The following is a 22743-nucleotide window of genomic DNA, read 5'->3' on the forward strand; positions in this document are numbered from 1 at the left end:
TTTTACAGTGGTCCATAATGATTTTCATCTTATCTAAAAATAAGAGGTTAATAAGAGGGCACTTTACTTGAGAAGCCTCAATGTCCAGCCAGATTGATTGCGGGTCAGATGAAACCCAATCGGCTATGTAGCTTAACAAGGAACTTAACTGATACTTCCTAAAGTCTGGAAAATCCAGCCCTCCCCTTGCCTGTGGAAGCTGTAGCTTCCTTAACTTAATGAGGGGCCGTCTATGATTCAGATGAAAGAACCCAGCCAACCAGTGCCGGCCTTGGCAGCATCACCGGGAGCATTCTCATAGGGTATAAGAGACGGGGCAAGACATTAATTTTAAATTAGGGCCATTCTACCTAGCCAGGAAGTGGGAAGGTCTCCCCACGTTGAAGGTCCTGCCTTATCCTTTCCAATAGATGCACAAAATTGGCCTTGTATAGCTGGCCAAATATTGGGGTGATAAAAATGACTAAGTACAAGAAACCCTGCAGAGACCACCGAAAGGGGAAGTGGGATCCGTCCAATAAGTGGGACCCATCAGCATGGCCTCCGATTTTGAAAAATTAATTTTGTTGCCTGAAAATGCACTAAATGTATTAATAACTTGGATTAAGTGAGGCACAGACATCAGAGGACCACTAAGAAAAAGATCATCATCTGCATAAAGGGTAATTTTATGTTTACCTGTACCAACCCTCGGGGCCGTTATATTAGAGTCAGCCCGTATAGCCTCCACTAGTGGCTCAATTATTAGCATGAATAGCAACGGTGAGAGAGAACATCCCTGATGGCAGCCCCCACCCACACTGAAGCTATCCGAGCCTAATCCATTGGTGATCACAACTGCTTTGGGATCATTATACAGTGTTGAGACCCATTTGACAAATACCTTTCCAACGCCAAACCTTTCCAATGTACAGAACAGATATGACTATTCAACCCTGTTGAATGCCTTCTCCGCATCCAATGAGACTACTATTCCTGGTATTTTTTCCTGATGACAGATTTGAATCACACTCAAGATCCTTCTAATATTATTAGATGATCTACGGCCCTTGATAAACGCTGTCTAGTCCTCTTTTATGATATATATGGCAGTACCCTCTTTAGTCTCAATGCTCATGTTTTAGAAAAAATTTTAAGATCTATATTTAGCAAGGATATTGGTCTGTATGATGCGCAATCTTCTGGGTCCTTTCCTTTTGAGAATAAGGGAGATATTCGCCTCTTTCAGCGAAGGCGGGAGGTAGCCCCGACTATATGAGTAGTTATACATGTCCATAAATGGGTCAGCAAATACACCTGTAAACTCTTTGCAAAATTTAACCTGAAAGCCATCTGGGCCAGGTGCCTTACCGCTCTGAAGTTGCCTGATTGCATCAAGTATTTCCTGAGTTGTTAGGGGAGCATTCAGGACCAATACCTGTTCTGGGGTTAAATCCGGAAAAGCCAGGCTTTTAAAAAAGGACTGCATCCTCCTAGCTCTATTTTCACAATCCTGCGATTTATATAAATCAGAATAAAACTTTCTGAAGATTGTGTTGATCCTTTTGTGATCGTGAGTCAGATTACCGGCACTTTCCCTGATAGCCATGATAGCTTGAGTAGCCTTTTTTTACCTCGCGAGAAATGCTAAGTATCTACCAGGTTTATCGCCAAATTCATATAATCTTTGTTTTGCAAATAATATTTTCCTCTTTGCCGTTTGGGTGAGCGCGATATTCGGAGCTGTCCTAAGGGCCGTAATGCTTTGTGACTTGGCAATAGAAGGTCTGTCAACGTATGCTGTTTCAGCTGCTTTTAAGCGAGCCTCAAGTAGACGCTGTCATTCTCCCTTTATTTCTTTCTGGGGTCGCCAAGTCTGAAATGATCAGACCTCGTGCATAAGCTTTAATAGTCTTCCACATCATTGACGGATTACTAGCCGTACCTGAATTAATTTCCAAGGAAGTTTTAAATTCTTGAGAAAAATATTTTACAAATTTACTATCTTTCATGAAGAAGGAATCCACACGCCAATGTTGGAGGGGGATGCCTTATTGCTAGGAACAATACACAGCAGCGTGATCAGTATGATTTCCATATACACAGCAGCGTGATCAGAAATTATATTACCTATTTTACAGGATGATATGGAATTTTAAGAAGTCGAGAGGACAAAAAAAAAAGTCAATTCTAGTGTGACATTTATGTGGATTAGAGTAAAAAGAGAAATCTCTACCTTGCGGGTGGAGGCACCTCCTCACATCTACTAATCCTAATTCTTTATTCAAATCCGCCAATTGTCTGGATCTGGGGGATACACCCGCAGTACTCTTGGGTATCCTGTCCATATGCGGGTCCAATATGCAATTAAAGTCTCCCCCTATAATTGTATGACAAGCACCAAGAGCCGTCAGTTTGGAGAAGGCTTCCATTATAAATTTGAAAGGATGCGCAGGGGGACAATACAGATTTAAAATCCCATATTCCTCTCCATTTATAAGGGCTTTAATTAGTATATATTGTCCAGATTCATCTTTTATCTGACTTAGAATTTTGAAAGGGAGATTCTTCTGAATAAGAATGACTATTCCCCTCCTTTTTGAGCTGAAGGAAGAAAAGAAGTCCTGATCAAATCCATCCTGTCGTAATTTCAAATGTTCTTTATCCAATAAATGTGTCTCCTGTAGGAGAGCTATATCAACCCTTTCTTTTTTGAGGTTTGATAATATTTTCTTCCGGTTGATTGGTGAATTACTCCCCTTGACATTCCAGGTGCACCATTTAATCGAATGACTAACCATAATCGTCCAGGCAAGTCCGAGACCCCCCCCCCGGGAAGAGAAACCCCATCCAAAACACCCCGAGCATAGACCATAGAAAATTCACAAAAATAGAGATTCTTTAATACACTCACACCAATATAATAAAAAACTATTTCTAAATAGAAAAATTATAAAACATATTTAAACAGATTTTCCCCCTAGTTTCCAGGGGGCATCACTTCCTTTCCGAAAACCCACCATATCCTCTCCCAACCATTGCCCCACCCTCGACCCAGGCATCCCATAATAAAATAAAGAAAATTCAAGTGTATCACAAAGCTAAAGTTAACAGTGAGTACCCTACCGCCCCCAACCCCCCCCCACCCACACCAACACCTAGATATATTTGGTGATGTTAATACCACATATCAAAAAATAAAACTATAAAATTACAGTCTCAGCAGATAACAATTAAGTATAGTAATACAAAATAACAGGGGGAAAACAACCCCGCTTTAAAAAGAAAAAGAAAAAATAAGACAAGGCAGAGACCCCTCCTCACCGAAATTGACTAGACCACCCGGCCTATATATTTTTTTTTAAAAAGGGGAAAATCGCAGAGTGGAGAACAAATAAGCCCCCCTCCCTACCCCCCCGGAGATAATATTAAGCAATAAAGGAATGAGAGAGAAAAAAGGGCGAACTGGGGAAGGAGAAGGGCAGAACAACATCATTCACCATACGAGTTAACTCTCACAGTTTATCTAAGAGAGTCCAAAAATTCCTTGGCCTTCTCCAGCGATCCAAAGTTATACACGGACCCTTCGTGGCTAAAACTTGGCATCGCTGGGGAGCGCAGGGAGTACTGAATGTTTAAATCCCTTAAACGCTTCTTCATTTCCTCAAACGCCCTCCTCTTTCGGACCAGAGCTGAGGAACAGTCCTGAAACAGCATAGCCTTGGATCCTTTGTAAGTAATGGCTTGGGAATCTTTCCCGAGACTTCTGGCAGCTTCTAGGAGCATCTGCTTCTCCTTGTAGCACTGCAGCCGGAACAGGACCGGGCGGGGGCGCTGATCCAAGCTGAGCCTGTGTATTGCAACCCGGTGGGCCCATTCTACCCTTACCTGGCCTGATCCAGCCTCCAGATTCAATAACTGCGGAAGCCACTGCTCCAGAAATGTTGTAAGATGGCCTTCCTCTTCCCATTCGGGAAGGCCCTGCAAAAGAATATTTTTTCGACGACCGAGGTGATCTTCTAATGTCCAGACTCGCTGTTTGAGAGTCTGGACCCGACCCACGGTCGATTCTGCAGCAGCCTCGGAGATCGCAGCCTTTAGCTCCGCCCCTCCCACTCGATGTTCGATATTTTCTATGTCTTGGTCGTGCTTCTGCAGCGCGACCAACAACGATTCCCATCTGCTCCTGGACTCTTCTATGAAGGCGTCGATCTTTACTTCAAGCTTGGAAATCACTGCAACAAGACACGCCACCGTAGGCAAGTCCCCAGGGGTGGCTGCATACGCCTCTGCTGCAGCTGGGGAGGGTGGGGGAGGGGTTTCTGTGTGCTGCGAGCATTCTTTCCTTTAGTCATTTTAATGGGGCACTAAACTGCTCAGGTTTGGTGTAAAATAACTAGCTGTATTAAATAAAAGCTAAAATGATTTGACAGGTGTAGTGGAGGCGGGCAGCCCACTTTGCCTGTGTCTTGGGCAGAGCACTACAGACTCAGACTTGCTGGGTCACCGCCATCTTGGATCCCCAGTTTGCTTTCTTTTTATAAAATAAGACATAAACTAAGAAGCAATGTGTATGAGATGGACCATGGAACATCAGATACGGAAATATAAATGACCACAATCAAGATAGAAATTGAAAGAATTATCTTGACAGACACAGTCATGGGACTAGACAAGCACGTAAGCAGGAATTGCCACTGGTTGCACAAACTTAATTTCCAGGTTTCAAGTAGTGGCTGGAGACTATGGTGCATCCATGAGACAGAAAATAATGTAGATAGCCCATTCAGAGATGGTCATATTGCAGATTAGAGGCATGTAGACAAATAGATTACCCAAATTAGGTGTCCCAAGGTCCACTCGCTAACTGGCTTTACATTCTGGATACAGAGGAAGGTGATTGTGCTTTTATGGAGTACAGCAGCAGCCAAGCCATGGCACCATGTGTGGTCCAGCACTCGAAGGACTAAGTGGGACAGCTGTAGTGATGGGATTCACTAACTCAGGGAAAACACAAGTGTTTCTGGGGCATGGCAGAGACAGCTGTAGATCAGTTTGACAGCACAACATAAGTAGGCAAGAATGCGCACAGTGAACAGCCAAAGATCATGGCCCAAATTGGTAACAATACATGGGGTGGAAAGGTGATAAGGTCCTGCAGTCAGAATTTAAGGAGCTTGGTACAAAATTGGCAATCAGGACCTCGAGTAGTAATCCCTGATTGCTTCCAGTCCCACATAAAAGCAAGCACAGAAATTGTAACATATTAAAATAATTATCACCAGAGAAAAGAAAACCACAAGAAAAACTAATGGGGTGAAAGGTCCTCTGGACCTGATGGGCTGCATCCTAGGAATTGTTTTAAAGAGTTGCTACAAAAATAGTAGACACACTGATATTGTTCTTCCAAGAATCCTTAGATTCTGGAAATGTCCAAGAGGATTGTATAACTACCCACCTAACACCCCTTTTCAAAAAGAGTGGGAGTCAAAGAATAGGTAACTATAGGCCAATTAGCTTAACATCCGTCATTAGGAAAATGTTAGTCATGAAGTACGAAATAGAAGAGCATTTAGAAACGCACAATATAATCAAGCAGAGTCAGAGCAGCCTCATGAAGGAGAAATCATGCCTGACGAATTTATTACAGTTCTTTGTGATGGTAACAAGCAGAGGAAATAAAGGGGAAGCACTGGAAGCAATACACTTAGGTATTCAATAAACCTATTTCACATAAGGTTACTTAAAGAGCCCCGGTATCAAAATAGCATATTAACTTGGAAGCAGATTGGCTAACTAACAAAAGTCAGAATTAGGATCAGTGGGAATTTTCAGGACGACAACCTGCAACTAGTAAATGCCACAGGAATCAGTGCTAAGGCCACAAGTATTCACAACATATTTTCATGACTTGGACAGAAGTAAACATTTTTCAACTGATAAAAAATAGGTGCAAAGACAAGGTGAGAGAATCATAGAATCCCTACTAACCCTCCAAAGAGAATTGCACACAGACTGACACCCCTACTCTGCCCCTGTAACCCTGCATTTTCCACAACTAATTCACTTAGCCTGATCATCCTTGAACATGATGGACAATTTGGCATGGCCAATCCACCTAACCAGCACATCTCTGGGCTGTGGGAGGAAACCGAAGCATCCAGAGAAAACCCATGTGGATGCGAGTAGAATGTGCAAACTCCACACAGACAGTCACCAAGGTTAGAATCAAATCCAGGTCCCTGGCACTGTGAGGCAGTAGTGCTAATCACTGAACCACCATGCCACCCTTAAGTCAGGATCCACCCTTAGGATGATACATGGAAGCTACAGAGGAACATAGACAGGTCAATGAAAATTTGGCAGATGGAATATAATGAGGGAAAAATGTGAGGTTATGCAGACAGAAAGAATAGAGGATGTAGTTGAGTAAAGACTGCAAAAAGCTGAAGGAAAGAATGATTTGCAAGTCCTTGTGCATAAATCAAAAAAACTAACAGGAAAGTTCAGCATTAGATACAAGCTTTTATTTATATACTGTATTGAAACTTCATCTACAGTTAAAAAAATGTCCATTCGAATATCTCTAAACCTGAAGAACAATCCTAACTTTCCAGCCTCCAATGATAAATTAAGTTGCTCACCCCTGATAAAACCCCAATACATCTCCCCAATGCTCTTTCTGAAGGTCTTTACACTTGATCTGCATTGTCACATTCTGAATTGCCAAATTAGTGATTACAAAAGTCTTACATCGGATGCCTTTATTGTTTATTGTCATTTAGGTGTCATTTACAGTATACTGACTTTTCATATTAATCCACCCAAGTTCATAACTTCACATTTCTCCCCATAAACTACATTTGCTATGCTTCTGCATGTTTAATCATTGTCACCTTGAAATCCAAAATAATACTCTTCACCAACTACTCCACTCCCAAATGTCATTTGCAAACTGTATGCAGCCATTCTCAACACAGATATCTTAAAAAGTAATGACTGCAAACGGATTCCTGAGGAGTATCACTGCACCAGTTACCTGACTGAAAAACATTCACTACCACAAGTCCACTAAAACATACTCACAAGAAAAGTAGTTTAGAACTTAAATGTACTTATTAACGGTTGGCAATTGTTTGCAGTAGCACATCTTCTCGTAACTTAAACTAACTTGAATAAATAAACTAACTTACTTGAGTAAACTGATTAACAATCGTGTGAATCCTTGCATCATGCTAATTTCAAGTTTAGGCATGACAACCAATTCATACACCTGCTTAACAAATAGAACGTGATCTTCTTTACTGAATTTTCTTCCATATAATCGGATATATCTGGAAAACAAAATACAAATTTGATAAATATTCCACATCGATAACCACAAAATTTTAGAAATAATACTAAATATTAGGCAGTCATCACATTTTTGTAAGGGTTACAAATTCATGGACTCATCAACCTGAAATATAAATAATCATATTTGCACTCGGACAGCTGGAGGTTTGACTGCCAATAGTAGGAGAAATAAATATCAGGGGTGAACAATGGGCTATAACTGGAGGACCATGGAAGAGAGTTACTGGGTGTGAGGCCATGACATGTTCATAAGGTTAATAACTTATATTGATATAGCCTTTATCCTACAGTGGTTAGCACTGCTGCCTCGCAGCGCCAGAGACCCGGGTTCAATTCCCGCCTCAGGCGACTGACTGTGTGGAGTTTGCACATTCTCCCCGTGTCTGCATGGGTTTCCTCCGGGCGCTCCGGTTTCCTCCCACAGTCCAAAGATGTGCAGGTCAGGTGAATTGGCCATGTTAAATTGTCCGTAGTGTTAGGTAAGGGTTAAATGTAGGGGTATGGGTGGTTTACGCTTCGGCGGGTCGGTGTGGACTTGTTGGGCCGAAGGGCCTGTTTCCACACTGTAAAGTAATCTAATCTAATCTAATAAAGCATTCTAAAGAATTTCACAGAGGCGTTATAAAAGTTAGACAAGGACAATTAGGTCATGTGATTTTAATGCACATCTTAAAGAAGAGCAACAAGGTACAAAGGAAGAGCGGCAAAAGTAGGGTGTTCCTTGCTTTGAGGTCGAAGGTTGATAGCACATCCATGGAATTTGGAGTGATTAATATCAAAGATACTCAATGAGCCAGGTTTAAAGAAGCACATACATATAATAAGGTTTTGGGGCTGGGACTGGAGGCAATTACAGAAATCTCAGAGGTGCTGAAAATAAGCACAAGGAAGATGAAGGTATTACTGGACCAGGAGTCAAAGTAGGGTCAAGTTACCACATGTGTGATAGACAGGATTTAAATTAAGGTAGCATAAAGGCGATAGAACTTTGGCTGGATCAAGTTCATGCAGAACCTAAGATCGGAGGCCACCAGGATAGTATTTGAATAGTTCAGTTTGGCAGGAACAATGGCAAAGATGTGGGCTTGTGCACTATATAGACTGAAGGAAAGTGAGAGAGGGCGATGTTACGGAGGTAGAAGAAAGCAGTCCGAGTAATGGAAGAGCATGAAGTTGGGTTCAGAGTCAAATTAATAATTAAGATTGCGAACAATCCAATTCACTCAGATAGTTGACAGAAAGAGACAGATTATGAGACAGAGTTAATGTAAAAGCTTTGATTTTGCCCAGTATTTCACTGGTCAAATAAGAGGCAAAAAGTGAGGCCATGTATGATACATGTGCAATCTGGCATTGCATTTTCAGATGCTGTCACTAAAGGCTGCATGCACATTAAAAATAGGAGATGGAAGATTAGATCCTTGGGGAACTTAAAAGCAAACCATGCAAGAGCAGGAAAAGCAGCCATAACAACAGATTTGCTGGCTACAATTGGATACATGAGAGTGGAATTAGGTAAGATTGTTTTGAACTAGAAAATAACTGAGGTATTGTCTAAGACTGCAGGTAGATCAAGGAGTGATGCTCACAATCATACAGGATATCATTTGTCATTTTGATCAGTACCATTCCTGTGGGAGAGACAAAAACCTGATTAGAAGAGCTGTGGGAATAATCCCAGAATTAAAATCCTGTGCCCATCAGATATGATTGAACATGCTGGGGCTTTTTTCTGTCAATAGGAAGATCCAAGTGATGACCTGTTCAAGGCCTTTATCATTATGAAAGAGGTTATGGGAAAGACACAGAAGATGCTTCCACTTGTGGGCAAGAACAGCTTGAGGAGCCATCAATACAAAACAGTCACTAAAAAATCCAGTTAGAATTCAAGAATAACTTCTTTGCTGACAGAATGGAATGCTGGACTCCACAGGAATGATTGAGATGCATTTACAAGCTAAACAGATTAGATACATTTACAAACAGATTAGATGCATTTACAAGCTAAATAACCATACAAGGGAGAATAGAATACAAGAGTAAGATGATGGAAGAAAGCTAATGTGGAGTATAAACAGCAACACAAGCCTTTGGGCCAAATTACCTGTGTTTTTTCACTGTAAACAGTGATAGTAGGCATTTAGGAGACAATAACATGAATCAATCATGTATTTCTCTACACTATTTCTAAAACAAAATCTTTGCTCATTGATGGCTTGTGCTTGACATGCACAATAATTCACGTTAAGTTTATTCCAAGTTAGCACTGGTCTCTGAATATTAGTTTCAGACCTACTCATTAACAAAACCTGAACTCTACTCATGGGATGGGAAGTGGCTATCAACAGCATATGTACTATAATCAGTTCATTTTCCATGACCTATGTTCCAATCCTGGATTTCTGTTTTTTTGTTTCTTGTTTACGTGTGTGTGTGTGTGTGTGTGTGTGTGTGTGTGTGTGTGTGCGCGCGTGTGTTTTTTTTATATATAAACACACACACACGTAAACAAAAAACAAAAAAACAGAAATCCAAGATTGGAAAATAGGTCATGGAAAATGAACTGATTATAGTATATATGCTATTAATAGCCACTTCCCATCCCATGACTAGGAAATGCCTGAAATGTTTCACACTGTCTCTTTCCAAGTCACATGCGACCATATTTTCTAAGAAGCACGTGGTCATGGTAACATATACTAGAAGCAGGCAAGATTATGCCAGATTTTTCCTCAACACTCATTACCACATGTTCATTTCTGAGCTTCTCTGCTTTAAAAGAAAACAAATTACTACAATAGAGAAATTTTCAAGCATCATGTTTTACCATTCTCTATCTGGGCCATTAAGTTTCAAATGTTGCTCCAAATTCCTTAAAGGTGTTTAACTGTAGAAGTTCCCACAGAAAAATGAGAAAAAGCCTTTTAAATTATTTCTACATAAACTGTATGTACATTACTAGTCATCACCTCACCCTTCAAAACTACTCCCCAGACAAACTGTCCTGTATCATTGTAAAATTATGGAATGAATGTCAGTTCTTGTCAATTCATTCTTTGTCACTCCTTTTGTAGGGCTGTTGGCATCATCTCATTTCTTCCCGTGCTTTCTTCAAACCTCCCTCAGTCCAGATTTCAACGTTAAATCACAACTGATTTTCATTTTTGCTTTTGTTTTAATCCTCAAATTCTTCTTCAATTGCAGCCAGGTAAGAGTATGGTTCATTACCTGGATTACACCTCTTCCCACCCTACCCCTTGCAAAAATGCCATCCCGTATTCCCAAGTCCTCCGCCTCATCTGCTCCCAGGAGGACCAGTTCCACCACAGAACACACCAGATGGCCTCCTTCTTTAGAGACCGCATATTTCCTTCCCACGTGGTTAAAGATGCCCTCCAACGCATCTCGTCCACATCCCGCACCTCCGCCCTCAGACCCCACCCCTCCAACCATAACAAGGACAGAACGCCCCTGGTGCTCACCTTCCACCCTACCAACCTTCGCATAAACCAAATCATCCACCGACATTTCCGCCACCTCCAAACAGACCCCACCACCAGGGATATATTTCCCTCCCCACCCCTTTCTGCCTTCCGCAAAGACCATTCCCTCCGTGACTACCTGGTCAGGTCCACGTCCCCATACAACCCACCCTCCCATCCTGGCACCTTCCCCTGCCACCGCAGGAACTGCAAAACCTGCGCCCACACCTCCTCCCTCACTTCCATCCAAGGCCCTAAAGGAGCCTTCCACATCCAAAGTTTTACCTGCGCATCCACTAATATCATTTATTGTATCCGTTGCTCCCGATGCGGTCTCCTCTACATTGGGGAGACTGGGTGCCTCCTAGCAGAGCGCTTTAGGGAACATCTCCGGGACACCTGCAACAATCAACCACACCACCCTGTTGCCCAACATTTCAATTCCCCCTTCCACTCTGCCGAGGACATGGAGGCCCTGGGCCTCCTTCACCGCCGGTCCCTCACCACCAGACACCTGGAGGAAGAACGCCTCATCTTCCGCCTCGGAACACTTCAACCCCAGGGCATCAATGTGGACTTCAACAGTTTCTTCATTTCCCCTTCCCCCACGTCACCCTAGTTCCAAACTTGCAGCTCAGCACTTTCCCCATGACTTGTCCCACCTGCCTATCTTCTTTTCCACCTATCCACTCCACCTTCCCCCCGCCCCATCACCTTCATCCCCTCTCCCACTCATCTATTGTACTCTATGCTACTTTCTCACCACCCTCACCCTCCTCCAGCTTATCTCTCCACGCTTCAGGCTCACTGCCTTTATTCCTGATGAAGGGCTTTTGCCCGAAACGTTGATTTTACTGCTCCTCGGATGCTGCCTGAACTGCTGTGCTCTTCCAGCACCACTAATCCAGAATCTGGTTTCCAGCATCTGTAGTCATTGTTTTTACCTCATTGGAAATCATGTCCATACTTGGCTCTCTTTCTCTCTGCAACTCTACACAAAGTTTTTTTTTATTCTTGATCTTGTTGGACTGACACGTCTTGAATTAGGCATCAAAATCTTTTCAAAGACTTGAGTTTTATTGTAAATTTATAGTTTCAAACACTAACTTCCGTCTTTACCTTCCAGCCAATTGGGTCACAAGCTTCCCACCCTCAGGATGCATTCTGCACCAGTGCCAATGCCCAGATGACATACAGCCCTGCCCTGTTTTTATCCTCCCTCCCTTTCACGCTCTCTCTCTCTCTAGATCATGCATTCCTGACCCTGGTTGCTTCATCAGGTTTTCTGTTACCAGGGTATATGAAGAGCTTGGCTGAAAACTCATGGCCAGTAACTGGCACACATTATGTTGTATGTCTATTTCGAAGCACTTTATGTTGAAAGCCTGGTCTTTGACTGTGAACCAAGCAGCCATTCCTCCACTGCCAAACTGCTGCCAGGGGCCAATGCCAACATGCTTTGCTTCTACAACAACTGGTCACCCAACATTAGACATCAAATTCTCAACCTGCACTTGCAAACAATTTTTCAAACTGGCATGCAGTATAAAAAAACTGAACATTCAGCGAACATTACTATGCTGCTTTGCAACAATTTTATTTTGTGGGCATCTATGATTGACTGTTAAAATGGGGCTATATTAGAAAATTTGGTTACTGCTGTACAGTATACACATTTAGAATTGTCTATAAGAAGTTTCTATGCAATGCAGGCACTGGGCTCTGCAATGCCCTTATAGACGAGGGAAGGATCAGTGAAAAGATAGCACCAGACATTTAAGGAGATATTTTCTAACATTAAATAAAGACAATCTGAGTAAAGACAAAAGATTCTCAAAAGATGCAGCATCCATAACCAACTAAGGAAGCTTAAGATGGTATCGAATTGAAAGAAAATAATTCAACAATAATTCAGAAGACTGGCAAAAAAAATGTTTAAAAATGTAATAAGCAGCAAGAAATTAGAATACTCAAAAAGGTAGTTGTGAAAAGAAGAACAAATAAACAAATTCTAACATCTTGTGTAGAAAAAGAGTTAACATGTGTTTGGGGAATTAATAATAGGTGGCAATAAGGAAACGGTCAAAGTGTTAAAGGTATAGAACGTGTCTGTCCTCATTGAAAACAGCAAAGGATTTGCAAGAAATATTTGCAAATCAAGAGTATAAAGGAAGGGAACAATTACAATCACAACCAGAAGGTTACTAAGAAAACTAGTAAAACAAAAGCATGGACAGAGAATTGACTAATGGGCAGGAAACAGCAAGTGGGAATAAGGGGTCCTTTTTCAGGTTGGTGACCTGTGACTAGTGAGGTTCCACAAAGACCGGGGCAGGGAGCGGATTGATTATGGTGGCGAGATACTCTTCAGAGTGTTGGTGTGGACTTGTTGGGCCAAATGGCTTATTTCCGCACTGTAGGGATTCTGTGACCTAAACAGGTTGAAACTCTACTCATTGGAATTTACAGTGAGAAGTGATCTAATTATGACAAATAGGATTCTTAAGAGGTCTGACAAGGTAAATGCAGAGTTGATGTTTCAACTCATGGAACAGTCCAGCACCAGAGTGTATAGTACCAGAATGGGTGCCAATTTAACAGAGATGAGGAAGAATTTCATCTTGCAAAGGGTCGAGATCTTTGAAACTCTTGCCAGAGAGCTTTAGGCGCAGAGTCCTTGTGAATATTTAACAAAGATCGATAGATCCTTGATCAGTAAGTGAACCAAGGGTTGAGGAAAGGGGTCCTACTGAATGGTGAGAGTTGCCTAAAGGGTCTGATTGGCCCACGCCTGTTCCTATGTCTTATGCAAAGGCTGACATGTCACGAGGACATGACTGACTTAATCCTATAACCCCAAAAGAAATGACTGCAGACATAAAAAGATGCATTAAAAAACAATTTTCCAAAATTCTCTCACTTTTGGAAAGGTTCCATTAGATTTGAAATAGTAGGTGGAATTTCTACTCAAGGAGGAAAAAAAGCAGGTAACTACATACCAGTTGTTATCTTGACACCTATCAAGGAGAAAGACCAGAATATATTCTAAAGCTCAGGTTACACAGTCATAGAAATGTACAGCACAGAAACAAACCCTTCGGTCCAACTCGTCCATGCCGACCAGATATCCCAACCCAATCTAGTCCCACCTGCCAGCACCTGGCCCATATCCTGACAGGGCATTTAGGAAATCTCAACTTAATTAGGCAGACGCAATATGGTTTTGAGAAGAAGAAATCATATTTGATTAAGTTGAGAAAGTAAGTAATGTGGATAATGTGGAACCTGTAAAACATGATGTCCTTGGATTGACAAAAACAAACACTTGATATGACTCAAAGACTCTTACCTTTTGTATAGAGTTATGATGCAGGGGTAACATAATAATGTAAATAAAGAACTGGTCAAATAACAGGAAACAGAAGTGGGATAAATGGGTTACTTTCAGGTTGAAAATGCTAAACAACGGAGTGTGACAAGATTGACATTTGGGACCTCAACTATTTACAGCTTATAGTAATGACTCAGATAAAGGGACCAAATGAATACATGCTAAATTTGGTGTAGACAAAAGGTTGGTAAGAAATTAAATTGTTATGCATTTTTGTAGACAAAGAGTCTACAAAGGGATATAGATAGGTTAAGTGGGTAGGCAACAAAATGATAGGAAGAATAAGGTGTATATTGTTTAAATGGAGAATCATTTCTGCAGTACAGAAATGGGTTCAAGTGCCCTGGTTCATGATTAAAAAAGGTTAGCTTGCAGGTACAGAAAGTGATAGGAAGGCAAATGGAAACGATTAGTGCAAAGAGAATGGAATGTACAAGTATGAGAGCTTTGTTTCAATTGCATAGAATGTTGGTGTGACCACATCTGAAGTACAGCATAGTTTTTAAAATCCATTTTGAGAAGGTATATTAAAGCTTCAGAAGCAGTTCAGAATTTGATACTTGACCAATAACTGGGATAAAAAGGTTATTTTATGGGAAAGACTTGGTCAAGTAAGTGGAATGAATGCAGCCCTCTGTTTAGTGATTTAATACAAGATCCCACAGAGAAATAAGAGGATGGGTACTGAGAGAAAATTTCCCGTTGTGGTAAAGACTAGAACTTCAGTGCACAGATTCAAAATAAGGGGCTCCCTTCAATTGAGAGAAATGAAATTATTTTTGAGGAATTCTCTTCCCCAGAGAGGCAGGGTTATTGAAATTTTAAGGCAAAGTTCAAAAGATACTCCAGTGACAGGAAATCAAAACGTATATAGAATGGAATTAATGCAGTCATCAGATCAGTCATGACATAATCGAATGCCAAACCAGCTTGGGGATCAAATGACCTATTAATCCCCTTAATTTCTTTGTCCATACGCTCGGTTAATTCAAGTTTTAGAAATTTAAATAAGTTGCTAACATACAAGTTGAACGTGAAAGAAAGGTAGAGTATGTGACTTCAGTTATAGCAGCATAATCTGGTTTAGGTACCCTTTACCCATTTCAGAATAATCAATGTCACTGGAGATCAATTAATGATATATTTTATAAACAGTTAGGTGACCTACTCCCTCATATGTCAGTGATGTAGATACCTACATACACAAATACAGTGTACAAGGGAAATATCCAGAAAGTATAATCATATAGATATGGACACCACGACCGTCTCCCATCTTTGAACTGAAAGCTCATTGCCTAAATTTTTGGAGAGAGAAATAAGATGACCTTTGCAAAGATCTTTTAATCAGGAAAAATATTTTTAAAATGGCAAATAGAATTCTTCTATTGAAATGGAAAAATTACGCAGCTACAATTTTATTACCACTGCTGCCCCTCAGCACCAAAGACAATTCCCGCCTCAGGCGACTGACTGTGTGGAGTTCTCCCTGTGCCTGCATGAGTTTGTCCGGGTGCTCCAGTTTCCTCTCTCAGTCCAAAAGTGTGCAGGTTAGGTGAATTGGCCGTAGTGTTCGGTGTAGGGGAATGGGTCTGGGTAGGTTGCGGTTCGGTGTGGACTTGTTCGGCCGAAGGGCCTGTTTCCATACTGTAAGTAATCTAATCACACAATAACGTTATTCTGTTCAGGATCCTTCTGAAGTACGTTTTAGGAAACTGAAATTTGACAAGTTTTTCTCTATGTTATTAACAGACAATTGCTGTAAAAGTATAAATTCATAAACTATGCACTTCAGTCTAAAATTGCAACTATTTTGAGCAAAAGGAGCTTCAGTTTACCAATGGTTTGAAACATTCCAACATTATTTTTCTCAGAACCAGTTTCAAGTTCCATGAAGGACATCCTGAAAAAACAAAGGTTCCAAGTGTATATCAAAGTCAGGATGACAGTGGAAATTTCTCATTTTACCAACAGTACACTTAAGGAAAAGTAGCATCAAGAACCTATAGCAAACTCAGGCAGTGTCAGTGATGTACTAGTGAGAATGTGTATAGGGTATATGCAGGTAGGGAAAGAGATAAGTTCTGAGTTTTGTGAAACAAGAGCCTCAGCTGAGCATGACTCAGATAAGAACTTAGTTAACAATGGGGTGTTGGAGGCAAGGGTAATGGGCTAACAAGATGGAAAAGTATTATGTAGAGCCATTTAACAATATTGAAGCATTCAGTATGTAAGGTCAGTTTAACAAGGTGAAAAGTATTCATTCTGTGAAGCCAGTTAAGGTTAAAAACATTCATTATGTAAAACCAGATGGCTTAATCTTTGCTATTGACACTTGCTGATTGTAAAGGTCATCAATCAATATGCATGCTGCCTTATTTGGATGCTCCTTCTTGTAAAATGACGATACAATTCATTACAGACGACCATTCTCTCTCCCGCCAGGGCTCGGAATAAAGATAAAGGATGTAAAGCTATACTATGTCTCTGAGCGTTTTGCTATGACTGAGTGGGGAAACAGGACGACACTAGCACCTGAAGAAATGGTTACACTACCAACAATTCATACTCAACCTGAAAACTGGCAAAATCCAAAATCTACACCAATTTAGCCCCAAGCTCTTTGAGACAACTATTTCTGCATGCGTTTAATCCAGGTTGAACGGGAAGCCAATATTGAACTTTCTGGTTCAATCTGAGTGACCTGCTGAGAAATATGGTAGCATTGGTGACTAAGATGGTTTTGTTCCAGATGATGCACAGATGAAAAAATCTATTGCTGAATTTGAAACTTGATTGGCTGATTGGACACCATAGCGGCAATCATGAAACTGAAGGCAGTGATGGAGAGTTAATGAGGACTGCTGCCAGTCTACCCAAGAAATGTTAGCCTACACTTTTGGATAAAGCTACCAAGAAGCAATCTACAGATGAATACAAGGATAGAATGGAAATGGAATCTTAGAGCTCACCGATTATGCAGGATGAGCAATTATCGGTGATGTGACAGTTATATTAAAACTAACTGAATTGGAACCAGGAAAAGGGGATTAACATCTGGTAGAGTAATCAACCAAGTTTGCAGATAGGTTGGGGAGAATAACATGATGTACTGCCGTTGCACCAATACTTTTCAGTGGCATCTGTTGTGGGCATAATATATCCTGATCGGAAGGCTTTCAGACAATGAAGGAAGCATTCAGTATGTCAGGTCAGTAGGGAGGCTGATATTTGGATAAAAATGTATTTTGAATGTTTGTTGAAGAGGGGAAAATAATGTGGAATTTTTGCAGCAATTTTATGACCTCAAGATGTCCAGAATGCTTTGCCACTAATGAACTTCGCTTCAAGTATACTCAATTATAATGTGAAAATGTGACAGCTGATTAATGCATAAGAAGCTCCAACAAACAGCAATGTGATAATGACCAGATGATCTGTTTTGCTGATCTTGACACAAGGAAAGTATTTATGTGGATTCTGAGAAAGAACTGCCCTATTCTTTGAAGTAGGGTCTTGTGATGATTCACATCTACATTAGCAGCATGCAGCTGAGATGTTATCAAAGAGCATGTAAGTTGGCATCTAATAAGATAGTACTGCACTGAAGTGTCAAGCAATGTGTTTTGCTTAAGCATATGAAGTGGTTGTGTTTAATGGTGAACTATTGTCGAAAAAAAATGGACAAAGGCGATCAAGAGAAGGGCATAATTCCTAATGAAATTCAACAATTGGTGAGCATTGAACCAAACAATTAGTTAACAACATGTGGAGTCGTGGAAAGTGAGGAAGTTTCTCAAGGGTTGAAGCAAGTTATTGGTTAGTTGAAAAGTTGGGCGGAGAAATGGCAGATGGAATTCCATCTGGACAAGTGAGGTGATGCAATTTAAGAGGTCAAATGCAAGAGGAAAGTATACATCAAATAGCAAGAGATGGAAATGTGTTGCTGGAAAAGCGCAGCAGGTCAGGCAGCATCTAGGGAACAGGAGAATCGACGTTTCGGGCATTAGCCCTTCTTCTCCTGAAGGAATCAACCATATGAAGATAAGATTATTTTAGAATGGCATTACAGTTGGTACAGTCACGATGGGCCAAAGGACCTGTTTGTGTGCAGTACTGTTCTATGTAAGCCAGATATTCCTCTTCATAATTTACTTTTCTTGAATAATAAAAATGATAATTCAGGAAACCTTGAATGATCCTGAAATCATAGCTGAAAATGTGTTGCTGGAAAAGCGCAGCAGGTCAGGCAGCATCCAAGGAGCAGGAGAATCGACGTTTCAGACATGAGCCCTTCTTCAGGATCCTGAAATCAGTAAAGCAAATGGAAGAAAATGCATCTCTCCTTTCACACCTTTTAGCTACTTGAGAAAAGGCAAAAGCAGGAGATCCTCACCCAGCTATTGCAGTGAAGAATCAATATTTACAGTTTTTTTTGACAACTGAAGTAGTGAGTAGCTCATAGATTTTGAAGTTCTCTGCCCACAGCTAGCAAAATTTTGAAAATATATTGTGACGAAGCTGCTCCTTTAACATGGTTATTGTTGTCCTTAAGTTTTATTTTATTCAGAGAGGTCGTAAAAGACACAGACTCCAAGAACTCTAAGTTGAAGGGTTTTAGGGCCAGTTTGATTATAACTAACAGAAACTGCCTCATGCAACAGGCTTTCCAAGTTTTTGAAGAAAAAACTAGTACAATGAAAGGGGAGAGGCCAGTTCCACCAACTCAGCTTTTCTCTGGCTTGATTGAAAAGGGCTGCAAGACCCAAAAGAAGCAGGTCTGTGCTGATCACTCTCTGACTTCTCTCCTGTAAGAACCTGTGTTTGATTTTACCACCAAAGGGTGTTTCTGGGGATTGTTGCAAGTACTGGGAACAGCATCATTAAGTTGGGATAATCTGTTGGGTTTTTCGGATAGATTAAGTTATTCTGTATTCTGTTCTCTTTTGTTTGTTTTTCATTCAATAATCTTGTAAATAAATTGTTTTGTTTAAAACTACATGGTTGAGCCAGCTGCATTTCTCCTAGAATATCCACATTAACTTTACTAGTTTTAAGCAGATGTAGAGTCTGGGCTAAGTGCTTGAAATGTTTTAAGGGGTCTGGCCTGGTCCATAACAATTTTACATTGAACCTTTTGCAGTTCTGACAATATTGCAATATTAACCGTCTCTACCAACCAATAGGTGGTATCTGATCTGAGTATTTTCTGCATTTTCTGTTTTAGTTCAGATTTACATTATTATGCTATTTTAATTTTCTGCCAAATTTCCACAAGAGCCATTATACGCAGGAAGATTTCAAGCTTTTTAAAACTTTGAATAAACTGTTCATGAAATTTATATTGCAACTTGACACACACTGAAAAATGACCAAGCACAAACTATAAAATAGTCACCATCAAGTCAGCAAACATGGCAACCATTATGTACACTGAAATATTCCATAAGCAGCACTAGGTAATTGATCCACTTTAAACATGGCACACAAAACATTTCATTAATGTGTAGCCTTACCCAATCTACTGAGTATAATACTGACATAGGGAAATACACTCCAGATCACAGTTCCCAACTAAAGTCACAAGCCCAATTCAATTCAAACAAATAGCAAACAGAACTGCAAGCAATGAAATCATCTGGCATTCAAGCCATGATAATAAATTTCAAAGTGAAGCACAAGACATAACATATGTACTACATTTAGAAGTGAAACAAAACACAGATTTCTGCATGATTTCTGTTACAAACACGACACACCTGTGCCAAAGCACAGATTTCTGATGACCAGTTTATTTTTAAATTGCATCCTCAGTCAAATGAATGGCATGATAACTTGAAACTTGCCCAGAAACCCATCATGGCTGGTTACCACCCTACACTGAATAGCAGAGCAGACTCAAGGGGTCAAATGGTATACTCCTGCTCCCACCTTCTATGTTTCTACCAGTCCACTTTCATTCATCGGTAATATGAATGGAACGGGTCACCACCAGTGTTATCAAGCAACACTTGCTTACCAATAACCTGGTCACTAATACTCAGTTTGGGTTCTGCCAGGATCATTTAGCTCCTAACCTGAAGAGGAAGTTTGGCTCTTTTGAGCTCAAAGAACACTTAAGAGGCTTAATATCATTCAGTACAAAACAATCTGCTTAATGGGCACCATATCCACTAACACCCATTCCCTCTACCACTAACACATATGATCAGCAGCATATGCCACCTACATGATGCACAGCAGAAATTCATCAAGGGACCTCGCAGCACATCCAAACCCACAACCACTACCAGTTGGAAGGACAAGGGGGAAAACACATCAGTACATCACCACCTGCAAGTTCCCCTTCAAACCATTCACCTTTCCAACTTAGAAATATATCAGTTTACTCTGCCACTGCTGTTGGATCAAAATTCTGGTACTCTCTACCTCAAGGCATTGTGGGTGTACCTACACCAAACAGATTGCAATGGTTTAAGAAGGCAACTCATCACCTTCAAATGGAACGAGGGATGAGCGATAAATGGATTCTGGATTAGTGGTGCTGGAAGAGCACAGCAGTTCAGGCAGCATCCAAGGAGCTTCAAAATCGACGTTTCGGGCAAAAGCCCTTCATCAGGAATAAATACTTACCTAACCAATAGTGCAGACATCCCACAAGTGAACAAAAAAAAACTCAGCTGCCAGTAGTTGCATTTCATATTTAGATGCAACAAAGCTTGATTGGTACCATCCAGCGTAATGACATTATTTACCTGCAGCTTTAATTGAACTATTGAAATGTAAGAGATCAAATTTTAAAAAAAAACAAGTGCCCTTCAAAATTTCTGTGCTAGAATTTTGGTTCAGTGTGAACTTACTGCCTTGATGTTGTAATGAGTGCATTAAAAATGTTTGTTCCTCCAGCGCGTATTTGTCATCAAATTTCAGTATTTATCAATTCCAGAAATGATACTGGAGATCAAGTGTATAGTGTCAACCACACTGCCAGATTATGCATAATGTGCATCACAATCACCAGGCCCAAAAGTAATGGCACTTGAAAAACTGATTTTCATATTTATATATTGATCAATAATAAACTTTAATTATATACTGAATGTTACAGCATTATTTTATTATTAGTTGGGTTTTGGTGGCATCTGGGAGTCAATTTCCATACAATCCAAGTTTAACATTTGAAATAGTTTAGGAAACACTGACTGAGATAGCTCTTATGGTCAAGATATCTACATTTAATGTAAAAAAATTAAGAATTTTATCTAAGTGCACTGAGAATACCAAAGGGATAGGATACACAATTTTGTAACACTGAGTAAGGAAGACTATACCAAGAAGAAATAATTTGACAACTCTGTGCACTGTTACATAGGTTTCTTCTGCACAATAGCAGTGTACTGACAGGCACAGTGTAATGGGGAGCAAACAGCTGGTGGAAAATAAATTCTAAGCAATTAGATGGATAAAGCAATTTGAATGCAAACCAATGTGCAGTGATATTGCTCACAGATTTATGTCAATTGGATAGGGACTAACCTTAAATGATTCTGGTCATTGATGGTCTTCTGCAAAATCCGATTCTGAAATATGACCAGATTGTCTGTCTGTCTATGTTGAGACAGTCAAACTAATTTGACAAAATGCCTCATTGCTGAAAGTTCTAATCAAGCAGCAGAACAGACTGTCTGGTGGTGAGCAAGGCTTTTTGCCATTGGATCCTTCCTACGAAGGTCTGCAGAAAAATGCCGTTTTTTTAAAAAAAAACAAGAATCACCTGAGCAATTGTGCCACAGGACTCTGAGCTCTACTGGCTATTCCAGGAATACATATTAAAGATATGCATCATCTGCACCTAGAAGATCAACATTGTGAAACCAGCCTTTAGTCTGCTCAAAATGTGCTGGTGTTTCAGTGCAAAGGGTTACCTTTGACCGAGTATTGTAAACTGGAATATTCCAATGCCCATGACTATGTGCTAAGGGATATACCAATGCTGGGGTAAAAACCACAGAAGAGCAATGTGATAGGTCTCTGTTTCAGGACACATATAAGGAGGGACTGGAAACAGTAGAAACTTTCAGGCTCTGTGCTTTACAATAAATATTGTGAACATTAACAATATTGAAATTACATTGAGATACCTCAGAGCCAAACATGGTGCAAGAAGAAAAGTTTATTTACAAAGAGAACAAAGAACAAAGAAAATTTACAGCCCGGGAACAGGCCCTTCAGTCCTCCAAGCCTGAGCCAATCCAAATCCACTGTCTAAATCTGTCGCCCAATTTCTAAGCATCTGTACCCCTCTGCTCCCAACGTACTCATGCATCTGTCCAGACGCATCATTTCTATTACATTCTATATAATTTTCAATTTGAAATGCTTTGCTCTCAGGCTATATACTTGACATGGAATGCAATCGGACATCCAAGAATGTAACATGAAAAATGGAGACAAGCTGAATTTTATTGCTACTTATGTAATATTCAAGTTGAAATGTCTTGTTATGCATTTTTACAAAAAAGGCATAATTTGGGG

At 40.4% G+C, this 22743-nt stretch overlaps 1 protein-coding gene across 2 annotated transcripts in view; it reads right to left on the reverse strand.

The window, feature by feature from the left end:
• The window catches only part of LOC122552867 (proteasome activator complex subunit 4-like), a 194689-nt gene that overhangs the window by 166742 nt on the left and 5204 nt on the right, over positions 1-22743 (reverse strand). For both annotated transcript variants that reach the window (XM_043695950.2, XM_043695948.2), the window contains exon 2: positions 7173-7313. In XM_043695950.2, coding sequence (XP_043551885.2) covers positions 7173-7313 — 141 coding nt within the window. The remainder of the gene's footprint in view (positions 1-7172; positions 7314-22743) is intronic.

Source organism: Chiloscyllium plagiosum, unplaced genomic scaffold (genome assembly GCF_037043375.1).
Source record: "Chiloscyllium plagiosum isolate Xiang-an unplaced genomic scaffold, Cpla_swu_hap1 HiC_scaffold_10, whole genome shotgun sequence".
NCBI lineage: Eukaryota > Metazoa > Chordata > Chondrichthyes > Orectolobiformes > Hemiscylliidae > Chiloscyllium > Chiloscyllium plagiosum.